This window comes from Physcomitrium patens, chromosome 18 (assembly GCF_059467195.1).
Source record: "Physcomitrium patens ecotype Gransden chromosome 18, ASM5946719v1, whole genome shotgun sequence".
Taxonomy (NCBI): domain Eukaryota; kingdom Viridiplantae; phylum Streptophyta; class Bryopsida; order Funariales; family Funariaceae; genus Physcomitrium; species Physcomitrium patens.
In genome coordinates this window covers 16,138,044-16,154,822 of record NC_143427.1, presented here as the reverse complement: position 1 = coordinate 16,154,822, position 16,779 = coordinate 16,138,044, and the positions used below count along the sequence as shown (strand labels likewise).

The following is a 16,779-nucleotide window of genomic DNA, read 5'->3' as shown; positions in this document are numbered from 1 at the left end:
AAAGGACAAAGCTCTGATATTATATGTGTACTCTTATCAATTTGTGAAGGACACAAACTAGAAGAAGATACATAAACTCATGGAATCTATGACAAAAGAAAAGTGACAAAATAGAAGAAAGTATGTATATTCAAGGAAGAATTGGAATGGCTATTGCCTAAGCCTAGAAATCATAAGACTCTTGAAACTAAACTAAAAGCAAGAAAGGAGTTGACAAGAATGAGAAAGGCCTCACTCTTGCCTCTATATATACTACTTAATTAAGAACTATATGGCGACATGCTATAAGACCTCTAATATGCGTTCAACTTGCAAGACACATATCTAATTTGCAAGACAAGTTTCCTAGGTGTGTGCCATATGTCCAACTTATACTACAAGTGGTCAACATGTTGACACGTGGCTTCCTTGTTGGCCAAGTTTTCAACCTATCAATCTCCTATAGACATGTATAAAGGTAAAGCAACGTCTATGAAGTTTTTATGAAGCTTTCCACAAGATATTATCATATTTATCTACTTTGACTTACTTCTACCTATTCTTATTATCTAGATAATTATTAGAATAAATATGTATATCTAAGACAGTGGCATATATTTAAGAAACTTGTCTTGTAAGTTAAGACATGTGTCTCACAAATTAGACATGTGTTGGAGGTCCTATAGAATGTTGTCATGTAGATCTTAGATAGATAGTATAAAGGATCTTCATCTCTATTATGTTGCCTTAAAGGTTATGACAATTTTAATGCTTTATTCAGTAACTTAATAAATCATAATTCTTGAGTTGAATCTATTGATTTTTTATTCTCCATCTCTTTAGTATTACAAATACAAAGAAACCACAAACAATTTTTTATTCTATTTTGGCACTACCTTGAATCTAAGATCTCTTCCATGTCAAATTTTTTATTTTTGTTTACTTCTATAGGAGAAGGTAGCATATGTCTTTTTTTTATATATCTATTGTCTTGTATAGCTCAAGAAGAAATATATAAAACACAAGATGGATCTTCATAAATTTTGGTAGGTGTAATTAATAAGCAACTGAATTGATTTTTTTTACAAATAAAAAATAGTCATAGTGTAAGATAATCTAACTTGTTACAAAAAAAAATCTTGATATTATGACAAAGTAAATATACCTTAATGGTTATGTATAATTAAGATTTTTTCATGTAAAAGGCATCTATGTTGATCTTTTGTTATTCTTGAGCTTTATTTAATTATACTTTTATTGTCATATGTCGCTTTAATAAATAATTTGTTAAATCTTCTATCAAAAGATTATCAACTTTTGTACAATTAAAAATATAAAATTATAAATAACAACTATAACTAGCATAATATGATGATTTTTGAATAGAAGAATGTATCATATTATTACTTTGCTAATGGCAAGAAAGTGTCTAATCAGCTTGATAGTAGTTGATGGTAAATCTTAGTTATTATTTTATAACTTGATTTTTTTTAATGAATTTAAGGATAGAATATCAAAGATTATTTTATATTTATAGCTTATCAATTACTTATAGACACACATAAATCTAAATTCTCATTTATAAAGCTTTTCCACAAGATATTATATAATTTATTTGTTTTTACGTACTTCTATGTAAATCTTCTTATTTAGATAATTATTGATTATAATTGTATCTGTGGCATTACTATAAGTTTAAGCCATCATGTGGTATGATTAGTAAAACTATGATAGGATGTAACGGATGGCAAATTGTGGTGGCAATAGCATAAATTATGATATTAATAATACTTTATATATTTGAATTGTAAACACCTAGATTCTTGCACCTCAAGAATCTCAAATATTCCTTCTATGTTTCTACATAGAAATTATCTCTATACTTATCTAAAATCTCTACATTTTTTGATTTTTTCATCGTCAAACAATTCAATCTTAAAACTATTTTCAATTTATTTGTCAATTTTATCTATCAATTTTATCTCACCTTCTTCAATTTAGTCTTCACACATCTATATCTTCATTAATTTCATCTTATCTTTGTCTTCTTCAACTAATCTTCATATATCTATATCTTCACTAACTTCTTCTTGTCTTTATTTTCTTCAACCTAATCTTCAAATATTTATAACTTCATTTCATCTCGCAACTCTTAAAACTCAATAATAGACCAAAAGTATGTGAAATGATATGCAAGCATGTCTATTATAATCTCTTTATTATGATTTTCTTTTAATGATAATAACATAGTTTTGAAGTTATTTATATATTTTTATAATAAATTTCTTTTAATACTAATTAATTTAGTAAAACTAATTTATTTCTAACTGCAATAACTATCAAAGCTGGTTTTAACCACCTTATCTTTTAAACACATGGGTGGTTGATCCTTTTGCTTTTTAACACTCTTCTATCTTTTTTGATCTTATTTATACTTGTTTCTATAAGTTGATTTTCTATACCAAATTTTATTCTTTCTTTTATTTTATCATATTAGTCTATTTTCATTCCAGTTTTTTATAATGAATTTTCTTAATAAAATAATATATTTATTTTATTAATTATAATTTCTAAGAATAATAAGTTTCTTTATTTATTAAGATATAACTTTTATTATTTAAAAAAATTATTATTATATTTTACTTGTATATATAGTTGCAAATATATAAATGAGTTATTTTATTAATGCTATATTTAAAAAAAATCTACTTATGTATTTGTTTTTAGACTTGTAAGTATTTTTTTCTTAAAATTTTATGCCGTTTATATATTAGTTTTTACTTTATGACAAACACAGTTAATACAAAAAATTCTACATAAAAATAATATTTATAAAAAATATTAAAAAAAAATTAACTTAAATCACATGGTCATGCTTCAAATGAGCTACTTAAGTACAAGTTCAATTGTTAGAAGATTTGGTTATGTTCAAGGTGCTTTTGTTTAAAATTTCCATGGTTCATTGTTGTTTACATGCTTTTTTCTACTAACATGACAGAGAAGATAAAAAGAAGTATATTGTAAAAATAAAATAATAAAAGAAGATTGAAGTAAAACAATGCTTATATATATATATATATATATATATATATATATATTAATTTCTTCTTGCTTGCATGATTAAATTGCTAGCTTATACTAATCTAATTTAATAGATTGTGGAGATGGATTGTTCTTTACAATTGTGCCCAATGATGTCTTAAAATAGAAAAATAAATCATATAAAGCCAATGATGCAAATATTATATTATATTCAAAAATTGAAGATATAATAACTTGATATTGATTTAAATTATAGATATTATTCCATAGAATTATAAAGTAAAATCTTCTTCTACTAAGTATCAAACCAATACATATTAAACAATTGTTATAATTTCAATTTGGCTTTATCAATACATTTAAGATTGTAAAAAATATCTACAATTTAAATCAATATCAATATATCTACAATTATATACAATGTTATTTTAAAATAGAGAAATAAACCATATAGAGTATTACACTAATATTTATATTAAATTATAAATTCTTCAAGATTCATTAGATTTCTATGAAACATTTGTGGTTGTGGTATCAACATTGGTGGCTCTATATATATATATCTTCTTATTATGAATCAATTTTCTATATAAAACCATGCTATCATAAATAAATCAACCATTATAATAAAAATAGAAATTATAGACAAATTTCTCAATTCTTTTGATTTCTTTTAGGAATGATCTTTAATACCATGAGCTTATACCAAAAAGTAAAAGATATGAATAAGATTAAAAATTTATGTAATAGTAGCAGAAACTTATCTATATCTATATTCATAGAAATTGATTGTAAAGTGAATTGATAGATATTAATTACCTTTAACCACTGAAGTCTTTCATTAATAAACCATGAATACTAAATCAAATCCTCCATCAGTTAGTACGTTTTTGAAATCCATGATTTACTGCAGCAAATTGTGGCTATTTCACGTTTTGAAAAATATTCATAAACATTTGAAATTAGATGTCCAAAAAGTTAGTGTGATAAAGTCCATGCTTAACACTGTTTATTGTTCATATAAGATGGAAATTTAGGATACAAACTTGTAATTGGAAATCCCCTAACATAGCTGACATAAAGACAAGTGAAGATATTAATTCCATGACGATTTGTGCAAAATTTTGAAAGTTTCAGGTTCTATTTTCATAAATTCTAACTGTAGGTTGAATTTTCTTATTAAAAATAGAATATAGGATAGAAGGTGAAGCCTTGAAGATGCCGTCGAACAACCTCTAACTCCACATGAGCCCCATGTAATTTTGCAACCGCTAAGTGACTCATCTCACGATCATGAAGATGTACATTTGGTTTAGAATATGAAAAGTACATCTACACGATTGTGAGATGATGAATAATTGAATTTCCCAGTCTGTCGCAGGGTGAAGCCATTACCGCGCCGAGAATGTATCGGACACATGAACTACAATTAAGATGGGAAATAGCGCAATATAAGTGAAAGTATGATACATGAAGGAGAAACGAAGAGCAAAGTGTGGCAATGCAATGCCATGCAAGTGGGCATGATCCATGAAAACCAGGGTCAGGGAACTAAATTGGAGCCATTCCCCTCATGCGGTGGCTTAAATGGTTACCTGTTAGAGCGTTGCGGTGAAGATGGGAACTGCAGGCTCAAATTCCCGACCAAAACACAAAATGTGCACATGAAACCAGGGCGTGGACAAAAGCAAACCAGAGCAAAGGCCAAGGCAATGCAGAGGCTTAGAATGGCTGGAACGAAGAGGGTCTAAGAGGGAAGATGTGAAGAATTTGCAGAATCATCCCCAGCTGCGTCATTTTGTTGCTTGGAGTACAGCATGGTGTAGACGCGCTGCGTGCGAGAAACGAGGAGGCAATTGAGAGCCACGCCGAGCATGCACATCCCCGTCATGATGAACAGCGTCTCTCGGAAGCACACCGGTCCCTCGCATTTCAACACATCCACTTCTCCCGGCGCAAATTCGCCATGCTGTTTTTTCGCCTCGCGATCGTACAAAGTTCCAGCAATCAGCCCGGAGAACACAAGCGACCCTGCCGGATTCGCCATGGTCAAGAAGTTGAAGATTATGCCAAAATGCTTCAGACCAAACAGTTCCGACGCTGTCGCAGGCACTATGGCCCAGTGTGCTCCGTATCCCATGCCCACTAGCAATGAGCCTGCGTACAACGCGCCAGGCATGGCCACCGCTAGCGATGCATGCCCTACCGCCATCAGCGTCTGCGATGCCGCCAGAAGAATCGGCCTCGGTAATGCATGCTCCCTGCTCAAGTTTTCACGAGGGTCCTGTTTCTGTTAGACGATGTTTTTTCAATTTCAATGTCCGTCTACTATTGTGCAATGAACACGCGATTACCTCGAGGCAGTTTACAGCTGGATGCAATTATGTTTTGGTTACTGTGGTAAGTCAGAACAACGTACCTGGCAATCACTTCAGAGACGTAACCGCCACCCAGGCGACCCAGGAAGTTCCAAATACTTATCAGGGCAACGAAAATGTGCGCGTCCTTGTATCCAAGAGACTGCGAAATCTGACCCAGATTGTCTATTACCATCAAACCAGATCCAGCACCGCACGCCAACCCGAAGAAAAGCAGCCAGAAGTCTGCTTTTCTGAGAGCTTGCTTCAATGTGAAGTCTTCGCCTCTACGAGGGCCCTTCCGTTTCCGCTTCAACTTTATGGCCCCTTCAGCTACGGCCCGGTATAATCGCGAACTGGCTCTGCGTAATCGATCACTCCTCACAGGCTCTGGCCATGACTCCTTCTCATCTTCTAGTTCGCTAAAGAGCAGGGAATCTTCTTTGAAACGGGAAGACTGTTTCCAGTTCAGAGATTTCTCTCCAAAACTCTGCCCGTCATTTGGCTTCTGTTTCCCGCTGCTGCCGGCAGACGACTCTCCATCATCGTAACTGCCTGCTGGTGCACCAGCTTTGGTCTCGATATCCTCCAGTAAAGGAGCTTTCAACTGACCTTCTTCGCTTTGGAAGCTTGTGGCAGATTCCGGGGACTGTGCCCTGCCCGTGGAAGACGGAATAACGAGGACCAAGGGTAGAGCAAGGAATGCTAGTAATCCCAATGCAAAGAAACGATCTGTGTTTGTAGTAGCCGCGGTGCTATCTTGTGCGAGAATGGTGAACAACAGGTAGGCGGCTAGTGATAAACAAATGCCATACAGAAAATTGAACTTTTTGTCCTGCACAGTACTTAGTTCTGCTTCAAAGGGCAATGGCTGGATCACAAACATGGACAACAATGCCACCAGTGTTGGCAATACTGCTACCATAAATATGAAGGACGCTTGGTCGGGGGCATACAGAGCCGTGTATATACACGTAAAAATGGCACCTCCGAGACCGCCGAATCCTTTCAAGATCCCCACTATAGGGCCCCTGTAATGCGAAAAATTTCGCACAGACGTGACCAGCGCAGCTGTGTTGAAATATGATTCGCCGTTCGTCCCAACACCTATTAGCAGACATACCTGTTCACCCCACCGCACCGAAGCATGCACTTCATTGTCATTCATGAGCACATTTATCAGAGATGGACTTCACACACTATACCTTTTTCCTCATTGCGCCACACTGTTTTTGGACAATCTCAACATACAATGTCCTCGCACAACTCGTTAGTTCCTACCCTTGACTTATATCTATATATATATATATATATATAGAGAGAGAGAGAGAGAGAGAGAGAGAGAGAGAGTGTGTGTGTCGCAAAGTTTGGTACACAGACGGAACATACCCAGACGAAATTGAGTTGAGGAACTCGTTTAACGACCATGAGCCAAAGCCATCCATATCCCAAAAAGTTCTGCAGTGCGCCCACAAAGATTAGCCCCCATGTTGGCAGCCAATCGCACATGAACCCCGCCAGCAGTCCAACGCTGTCGCCGATATCCTTGGCCACACCCAGCCGGTTAATTTGCTTCTGATTGTAGTCCAAGGAGACCTTAATCACCGGTGATAAGCTTCCGAAAACATACCCAATTCCAGCGCATGACTGCAGCCATATTGATACTACCAGCACCAACCATCTATTCACCAATGCCATCCGCTCACTGGCGGCCCACTTAACCTTATATCAGTTAGGCAAAAACCTAGATTGAGCCTTCAAAATGCAGCTCAGCTGGCGTAGTACTCGCACTAAATGTGTGTTTAGAATCGTTACTGACCACGTCTGCCTGGCCCCGTTGCAACACTGATGTAGCTAGAAGTCTCGCACTGCAAGAAATTGAGTTAAATTCTGTGAATTCCGGCTCTGCTTTCCAAATAGACTAGCACTTTCCAGCTATATCGTTTCCATGCCCCTCTTCCTAGCTCAAACAAACCATGCCGGCCAAGTTTTGGCAGAGTAGAAATGAATCATCGCTTGAAATAAAAAAAAGACTCGAGAATAACCTAGCAGATGAAGACGAGTGTAGGATCTGAGAACACTAAAGTGACTAGAGAAGCTTTAGTAAACAGCAAGTACAATGTTCAAGACAAAAAAACATCTCAAATCACCAGAAACCTCTGCAAGTCAAGCCCAGTCACGATAATTGTAGCCTCTCAATGATCGTTCTGCCTCAGCGAACATAATTGCAACCACCCAAAACTTACGACCAATACGCAGCAGGATCCAAACACAGGGTCTGTAGCTCCCGAGACAACAGCGCCGCAGGGATACATGTACACACACATCATAATAGAAAGCAGTTTCAAACCCTAGACATCACATCACTCACGAATCAAAAACTCTCGTCAGAGAACATTCTCAAGACTGCGAACTTGAACGGCGGAGCATCGTCACACAAATCAGGTTTGAATATTTCAGATGAGATTAACCTGAACTGCGCTTGAGTATAGAGCCCCAGAAAATAATTCGTTTGAAGTGATCACATCGGATCACAGCTGTAGCTTTCTTTCTACCAGACTCGATTGGTGTGAGGCGCCTCGAGGCGAGCATTGTCTATCATTCCACTTGGGATGCATGCATGTGAGGGGCCGTGACCACGCGGCTCCAGCGAATTGTAGAGGAGCTGGCGGACTGTTGTCGAGGAGGGAAATGGGGAGGTGTTCCACGGACTGAGACATTCATCTCGGCAACAATACCGTGGGACGAAACTTTACACCGAGACTGATGCTGACGCAAGAGTGGCACTGTGACACATCATTGACGTCGAGCTCTGAGAGATGGGGATGGAGGAGAGTGTCCATGTCAGACAACCCTTTAAGACGGAATGCCCGTATCTGCCACGCTGCACGAGATTGCTTTGAATTGCGCAAAGTGGGTTCGGAGGGGGGGGTTCTGGATCGCCACCGCGAGGTCGAGCGCAAGAGCAGGTGAAGAGAACTCTCCTCTCCAACGGGGGGATTGAGTGCGGTGCAAGGCTGAGCCTGGAGTGGAGGGCCACTGCTGAATGCTTTGTCCCCACCGCCGTCCCCTCTCCTCCTCCTCCTCTCCTCTCACAATACAATGGATGGAGGGAGGGAGAGCTGCATGATGGATCAGGGGCTGTGACGAAGCAAAGGGGAAGCAGCACAAAGACGGACACAACTTGGAGAATGAAAGCGACACAAGGGAAATGTCTCCTGTTTCTGTCTCCTCCTGTTCCTCCTCTAGAGAGGTGCCCCACTGAGTTCGTTACAAAGGCGTTGGTTTAAAAGGGGAACCCCCCACCACTCCCTTCCCTTGCTGCATGGCATGCATTCTCTTCATTCATTTCCATTCTATTCTCATATCTTGTATCATTCCTTATATTGTCCCACGCCTCCAATTGTATATTGATTGCTCCTCCTTGTCATTGTAATTGGACCATTATAGCCCACACTATTTCATCCATCTTCCATCCCCATCATACATTTACTTCGTCCCCTTTCCCAGCTTTGTTCTGTTTCTTGAAATGTCATTTTAGTTCAAATATGTGTGAATTGTGTTTGAAACAGTCTACTAAAATTATGGACATATTTTTATGATGAGAATATATATATAGATATAAAATGTGTAGAATTTGAGACTCAAGATTTCTCTATTGTAATAGAAGTGAATTGTAGGGAGAGAAGGGGGAGATTTCTCTATTGTAATAGAAGTGAATTGTAGGGAGAGAAGGGGGAGATTTCTAATGAAAAGACTGATTTCAACTCTGCTACAATTTTTATGGCGTGCTCCGTTGAGTGTTGTCCAGTGGAAAGTGCTTCCTTAGAAGTAGAGTATAGATAATTGTCCGTTACTGACTCGTGATTGTTGTTTGTTTTTTTTTTTGTACTGGAGACCTTTTGAAAATTTCGCTTCTTGTCCATGTCATGGTATCCACGTTGACAAGGTCAGAGTGAGTCAGACTTGGAAACCCAGAGCATGATTTGGGCTTCCACAATGACTGAGTTTCCGACCCTTGAGAATGTTTTGATGGTTCCTACAACAACCCCATGACGCTGAACTTCTGCATATTATCTGATTCTGTCGAGTGCTTTTTCGATTCTGGCCTCGTCGTCACATGATTTTCTATTCCAGGTCTGTGTTTCACCACAATCGTTCTGAGGTACTTCACACTTGCTCTCTGGTGTCAAGATTTGATTTTGATTGAAGGATTTTGAAGTTGAAAGCCAGAGAGAAGATACTTACAATATATATCCTGGTTCTCTTGGATCTCTTCCGTCGTCTTATGATTTTTTTTAAGGAGACGAGCAATGTAACAATCTTCACGAAGTCCGAGGAGATTTTCAATTTTTTTCAGCAACCAACGGTTAGAAGAAAATCAAACTGCAAATTAGTTTCATCAATGATCTCATGAGGATTTCCAAAAAATCAATTCATTAGTTTTTTAATTGAAATGGGCCTTTTTATTCTAAGGGCCTATAACTAGCCCCCATTTACTTATTAAAAAGTAAAAATAAAATGATTAATGGCTTACAAGTTTGTATGTATGTATTATACATGGCAAAGTAAAATTTTCTTTTATGGATTCTTTGATTTTTGCATGTGCTTATGTTGTTGAACATAGCTTCATGTTGGAAGTAAACCATGTATATCTTGTGTATGTATGATTGAATTGATTCCAAATACTACTACATTTGGTAATTAGTGCAATGTGATTTCATAACAATTTTTTTCCATAATATATATATAAAAGAAAAAGAAAAAAAAGAGTAAAAAAGATCATTTCATGGCTATTGTCTTGAATTTTGCCAAAGAAATTGTATTTTTAAATAATATTTTTATTGAAACAAAAGGAGATGAATCTCTTTGCTAATTAATGGAGCATTTGTTGCATAGAACAAGCCTTAGTAATGCCCAAGTTTAACATAGTGTATTCTTAACTTTAGATGAAGACTGTAGTTCTATGTGACGAAGTTCCATACATTCATGATTCACAATTCTCTTTGATCCAAGTAGATATTTTCATTTTTTTATGTATTTTTGCTCATTGAGAGATCATTTTTATAAGAATGAGTGTCTCAAACAATTAGTTCTATTGTAATCTATAAATCTAATCCATTTTAATTAATATATTTTTTCTCAAACTAAGTGTCTTGTCTGAAGTTTATACTACTTTGTTGCTTCTAAAAAGCTTAAAAGGTTGTCCTTACAATCATAGAATAATTATTTTTTAATTGTTATGTATTTGAATTAGATGAGAATTTTATGAAATATTATTTATTAGATATTAAAAGAACGTTGAAGAGGGTATTTTGGGCCATTCCTGGTAATAAAATATGGTTGTACATCAATTCAAAATATATTGAAGAAATTTGCATAACCAAAATCTATAAATGATTTTTTTAAAAAAATTGTAAAAAGGTATAGTAGACATGTGTCATATAGATCATTGTTAATTTTCTTCTATTGAGCATTAATTGCAATATCTTTGCATCAAATGAGGTAAATAAGCACTAATTCTCTTTTAGCTCTAATTTTCTTTTTCTTTTAATTTTAATTTTAAAAAAAATTGAGATAAACTTTAAAAGAAATAATCCTTGTTATTTTGTGATTGTAAAGATTGTAATATGACTTTGAGGAGTTTCTTCTTTTTTTACATTATATTTCCTTAGATTGTATTAATTATTTTATAAAAAAATATTTATATCAAAGTCAAACTTGGATTATAAACCATAGAAGATTAAGAAGTGATAGTTGGTTGATTGTTTTTCTCAATATTTTACTACTTGACAATGTAATAGAGACCTAGAATTAAAAAAATAAATAAAAAATAAAAAATCTAAAGATATTTATTATCATTCTCTCTCTCTATATATGTGTGTCTTTTTATAGAATTAATATAGCTTTACATATTATTAAGATATTTTAGGCTATATTACTAAAAATAATAATAACCATTTAATTCTTTTATCTTTAAGAATTTTAAAAATAACAATAAGTTAATGTAGATTGTTTTAATGATATAAACCAATCCACTTTTTTTTCTAAAATTTCAGAAGATTTAGAGCTAAAGTCTCATTTTATGCTTGATATATTTAAAAAGTTAAGAATTTTCATAAATGATGGTTAGATGGTAGGAAGTTGTATTTTGAAGTTGCAATATTCAAATTTAAAGAGCTCTTAGAATAGATGCATCACAAATGTTTTATTTGATCTAAAAAATAATTATATAATTTTAAAGTAATATACTTTAGAATAGTAGTATCAATTATTAAGAATTCTTATTTATTTTTAAGAAAATATTTTAATATAACATAAAATTTATTTTGTAGGATATATTTGAAATCTTTATCAAGTAGCTTTTGTGTTTTTTAAATTATTCTTTGAACTTTAGAACTTGTTATATTTTTCTAAAAATAAATTATTAATCAATAGAAGTGAAAAAGATCATTCAAATATTCTTCCAAATAGTTAAGTGTGTTGAATTTTGTATCTAATAATATTTACTATTAATGAGTTTCTTGGCATAAAAACTTTGATTATCTATAAGGTTGGTAACACATTTAAGGCTAATATAAACCTGTGAGAGTATGCCTTATATTTTAAATACATTAAGAAGTCATTTTTTTTTTCTTGCTTATAAATAATTCTTGGCTAATTTTCTAATTAATGTATAGCAGCAAAAGAATTTTTTTAAACAATTAAAAAATAAAATAATAGAGACAAAAAAATAATCACAAGTATTCTTCTTTTTATGTTAACTATATTGGAGCATTAATATTTTAGTTTTCTTTTGACTCTTTGAATAAAGAAGTGATTAGTCTTTGGAGAGATCAAATAGAAACTGAAGAAGTACTTAGGGAGATGTTTAAGTCCCTTTTATTTGTCTATGTATGTTAATATTGACTATTTCAATTGAGAAAAAGGTTACAAAAGCACCAAAGAGATATAAAATTGGTCAAATTGATGTTGAGGCTAAAATTTTGATTGGATTTATTGATGATGTTTACTACATATTTTACATTATGTTTGATGCCAATAAGAAAGATAGTTAAATCATCTCTATATTAGCTAATTACTAGTTATGATTTGTAGATAGAAAGGAAAAAAAAAACTTAAAGTAGGATTTTAGTAGAAGTTACCTTAAGATTAAAGTTAAAGATTTTGTCTACAATAAAGTAGACATAGAGAGAAAAAAACTGTTTTGTTGAATGAGAGAGAAAAAAAAAAAAAAAAAAAAAAAAAAAAAAAAAATCATTGATGATTACTTATGCTTCTATCAATGTAAATAGTTTTCTAAAAAAATTAAAAAATGGATGCCAAAGATAACTCCAATTGATAATCAAAGGCTTTTTTATTATACTTGTGTTACTTAGTCTGCAACAACAAGGATCAATGACTTTCTATTTCAGTGCCAATGATTGTGCGTGCAGACTATATTATACATAGTTGGAAAATAGCTCTGATCACTGGATTGGAAGAATAAACCCCAAAAATGCTAGCCAACGCTAATAACACTAAGTTTCAAAGTTACAGATTAGTCTTGACTAGTCTGGTCCAAGACATTGCTTTTTATTCTAACTCCTTGTGATTCTGCACTTGCAACATCAAAAATCTCAGTGCCAGACATCAGAGGGTTTCTGCCAGGTTCTTACAAGTTGACAACTGGTCGTGGTTGTGCGGAGGTATCCATTGAGGGCGATGATCTTGGTGTCCGAGAGGTATGAGTCGCGTGAACCTTATTAAGTTTCAGGTTCTAGAGATGTTGACTGTAATATTACATTGTTGGGCTTTGGAGCTTTCCAGCCTCCCTCGTAAACTCCAGTTTTGAGCATCTATTGCATCCTTGGCTCACCACACTTGCATGCTTCTTCCATATGCCTGCTTTTGCTGCTGGATCGTGTTGTGTTGGGGGTTGGGGTTGGGTGATGAGCTCGCGTCATCTTGGTGCTTCACTCACGCGCATTCTCTACGTAAATGCAGTCCAATGGCGCTGCAGATTCGGTCTGGTAGCCAGCTTCATTCTCTATGTTGAGGAGCTGCTCGAACCCCAAGCCTTGCAGAACTGCGATTCGAGCCTTGTGTCGTGCGAGACAGATCTGTTGTTGCTTTCGAAGGTTCTGTTTCAACCCCACTCTTCTGCTGTTGAAGTTACGCTCTAAACTCATGTCAAGAAGGTCGTTAAGTTTTGTGACGTCGGCTCCCTGTTTTCGAGGGGCAACGAAAGGGCCAGCCTGGTAGGACCTCGAGCAGAAGACGTCTTTCAGGTCCTGTTGGGTGGTTTCCTAGGTAGGAAGACCTGCTGCTTCTCCTAGATATACGACCAGACAGTCTGTACCCCTGTTTTGACTACAAACTATATTCTGCAAACTGTTCAGAAGGAATTTGACCTGCCTGTTTTTGAGTTGTTTGAGCGTAGGATGGTCTATGCTGATTTTGGTCTCTCCAACTCCTTTTACTTCTATCCAATGAATGCATCATCAATGGAGTAAACCTAAATATTGGTTCTAATGATACTGTCTTGTATCATTATGCTAGTCAAGTCAGTTCATACACATTCGTGAAACTGGGCTCGTCCATTTGAATACCATGACTATCTTACAGCGGTCGATCTCTTTCACTTATGGAAAGGTTGGCAGCTTCCGTTGGTAGGATGACGGGGTATTATTTCGTGTGTATCTTGGGTCGCTGGTCCCTTTGAAGTAATATAACATAGTGATGTGTTTCTTTCTGAAAAGAGCATTTCTAATGAGCACTTCGTATCAGATATAGAACTATATTAGCATACTCCTGCATCGTTGTCGCTGATAATGAAAATCGGCAAGTTGTGTTTTTACTGCTCTGAGTTACAGGCCTGTGGGCTGTCGATGTAAGCCTCTTGCAAGTCAGTCGTCAAATTATGGATGTGCTAAATGTGAAATCCTTTTATTATTCAATGTTGTGGGATTTTTCTGGGAATCTATGAAATCATGTAGATTGATGTTGCTTGACAGCAAGTGTTCATATACATTGAAGTCTTGCAACCAATGCATGCAGCATGAAGTTCTGGCTTATGGAATTAGGTTGTGATAGCCACTTTGAGAAAGTCTGTAGGAATAATGCAGACAAAGGGGGCAAATGCACGGTTAACCAACTCAGTTGTTTTTAAAATTCTTACGCATGTCATGTTTAAGATTTGTAGCGATGAAGCTGACTTGTGTGTGCATTTTCTTTGCAGGGTCTTTTACAATCATATTGAGAAGTCTTGATTATGCTTGTGTTGTAAATGTGTACATGTTGGGAAGTCATTTGGTTCTCTAGTAATACTGGTGCAAACTGCAGCTGTTTAGATTCGATTACGTTTGTTACAGTGGTAAAGAATTGGGCTCCTGTCGACAAGACTAAAAAATATCGTACATGTGGTGTGCTGAAATTGATGAAAAGGAACGCTGGAATCAACACCAGGCTTCTCAATCTTGAGTCAGCTTGTTAGATTGTAAGCTGCCAAACTTTTCACAAGGGACTTTGTCTGCCATTGCCAAATAGTCGCTAACTGCTTATAAATCCAAAGTAAAATACTTTCTGAAGTCTTTAGGGCCATTTGCTTAATCAGAGTTGAAATGAGTCTCTGCATTTTCATTGTTGTGGGATTTGTAGCCCAAATTTTTTTTTGATGAGGTCATTGTAACGCATGTTAGAGTTTTATTAGCTTCAGTAGCTTATGTCTTGGATTTTGAAGCAAGTCAGAGATCTTTTGCTATTTACAAACTTGCCTTCAATGGTGTTTGACTAGTACATGGATATTAGAGGGGAGCCAATCTGGTTATACTAGCTTTCAAATGTATTGTGGGGCTATGACAAAGGTTGGATTGTTGCAGTTTTTCGCAGATTTCTTACTATGATTTCAGTGAGTCTTCAATTTTCTTTAGAATTATTTATGTGATGTGTGTTGGCAACAATTTGAGCTTAATAATTAAGGATCTTGAATCTCTGTTTCTGAATAGGCTAAATCTGAAGATTTTTGGTGGATCTCTTTGAGTGCAGACTCTAACGTCAAGGTCCATCTGAGTGCTTCTTGATCCAAGTAAACCTGAGTCTATAATTGCTTACCAACATTTTGGACCATTATTGTCGTTCATGTACTAGATGAACTTGTGTCTTGATTACTTTTAGAGTATCCCTTGGTGCATCTGATTGAGTCCTATGCTTTCAAGTTTATAAGTGTAGTAGTGCTCTCAATTATTTTGTACAATATCTTCAACTCTCAAGTTCAGTAGGTAAACGTGGATTAGAAGATTGATCAATGTTGCTGCATTTCACAAATTTATTAGTCACAATTGATGTTCAATGCAAATTTTTGTGCCAATGTATTAGAATATAATTTGTAGCATCCGTTTGACGAACCATTGAGTGCTGGGGTTTTGTGGTCCAGCTCAATAATGTGGTTACCATATCAGTTCAATATTGAGCTAGTTCTAATGGTAACCACATTATCTAAGTTGCTCAATGACAAAGATAGAGAGATTGCCAAAGGCTTTTCAATCTCCATTTGCAAGTTACAAGTACATGTAGAGGCTTATTTGGTTTCGAATCAAATGCACAATATTGTAGTTTTCCGTATGCACATGCTCGTTGTGTCTTTATAGCCATGGTTGAGATTAGTGTGAGGATTGTGAATGCATGATTGTTTGGCTTGGATTGAGGCCTTACTTTACTTTACCTTTGCCTCCACAATGGGCATTACTTTACTTTTTCAAATCCATGGAAAGATTTAGAGTTTGGTGGAACTTACTTTGGTCTATTTATTAAGTGCATATAATTTGTGATGCATTTGACAAAGAAAATAGGCAAATTTGGTTAAGTCTACAAATAATTTCATACTCTAAATTTTTCTTAATTGATCCATTATATGACAATTTGAATAGAATAAAAGATCTATACTTGAATATATAGTATATTTTTTATTTCAAATGTGTCATTAGATTGTATAGTAGTATTTTATTTTGTAGATTAAATTAATTTTATTAAACTATAGAATATTATTCATATTGAAGATAAAAAATCATTATAAAAAATTGGAAGCGCAAGTTTCATATAATGGCAAAAAGAATATTTGGAAAGACTAAGCATCATTATACTAGACCTTGAAGATTCTTTGAAGAAAATAGATGCTTTTTTAAAGATAGAAGTATTGAATAAGAACCAATGTATACATCTTCTTGGCAAACTTATCTTAACTATGAAAGCCATTGTCAAGATGTTCTCAACTACCAAAGTGAATTTTAGATTTCACCTTGTATTTATAGAATTATATCATCTTTAATTGAAGGCTCAAATATTGGTCATGAATTATTCAAATTTAGATTGTTGATGTCATATAATTAAATTTTAGTTATAAAATAAAGAGGTCTTTTGAGAA

The 16,779-nt window shown here is 34.7% G+C and overlaps 1 protein-coding gene and 1 long non-coding RNA gene across 7 annotated transcripts; one reads left to right on the top strand and one right to left on the bottom strand.

Annotated features, from left to right (window-relative positions):
* Nucleotides 1–3,990: 3,990 nt before the first annotated feature.
* On the bottom strand, nt 3,991–8,554 carry LOC112295441 (protein NUCLEAR FUSION DEFECTIVE 4). 6 transcript variants are annotated; one of them, XR_016498392.1, is made up of 5 exons: nt 7,850–8,554; nt 6,768–7,246; nt 5,441–6,501; nt 4,617–5,282; nt 3,991–4,444 (listed from the first exon to the last, which is right to left on the bottom strand). XR_016498392.1 is itself a non-coding variant. In XM_090244454.1 (4 exons), exons 2-4 carry the CDS (start codon nt 7,074–7,076, stop codon nt 4,769–4,771), a joined length of 1,884 nt encoding a protein of 627 aa, XP_090100580.1. In that variant the 5' UTR covers nt 7,077–7,246; nt 7,850–8,554; the 3' UTR covers nt 4,451–4,768. The 6 variants fall into 6 exon arrangements, 5 of the variants coding, with proteins under 5 accessions (XP_090100580.1, XP_024402813.1, XP_090100584.1 ...); XM_090244454.1 differs by lacking the exon at nt 3,991–4,444 and having other exon boundaries at nt 4,451–5,282; XM_024547045.3 differs by lacking the exon at nt 3,991–4,444 and having other exon boundaries at nt 4,451–5,282; nt 7,536–8,205.
* Nucleotides 8,555–13,110: 4,556 nt separating this feature from the next.
* On the top strand, nt 13,111–15,714 carry LOC149987497 (uncharacterized). Its single transcript, XR_016498391.1, has 2 exons — nt 13,111–13,498; nt 14,599–15,714. It is a non-coding gene; the product is annotated as an uncharacterized LOC149987497 (long non-coding RNA).
* Nucleotides 15,715–16,779: the final 1,065 nt, after the last annotated feature.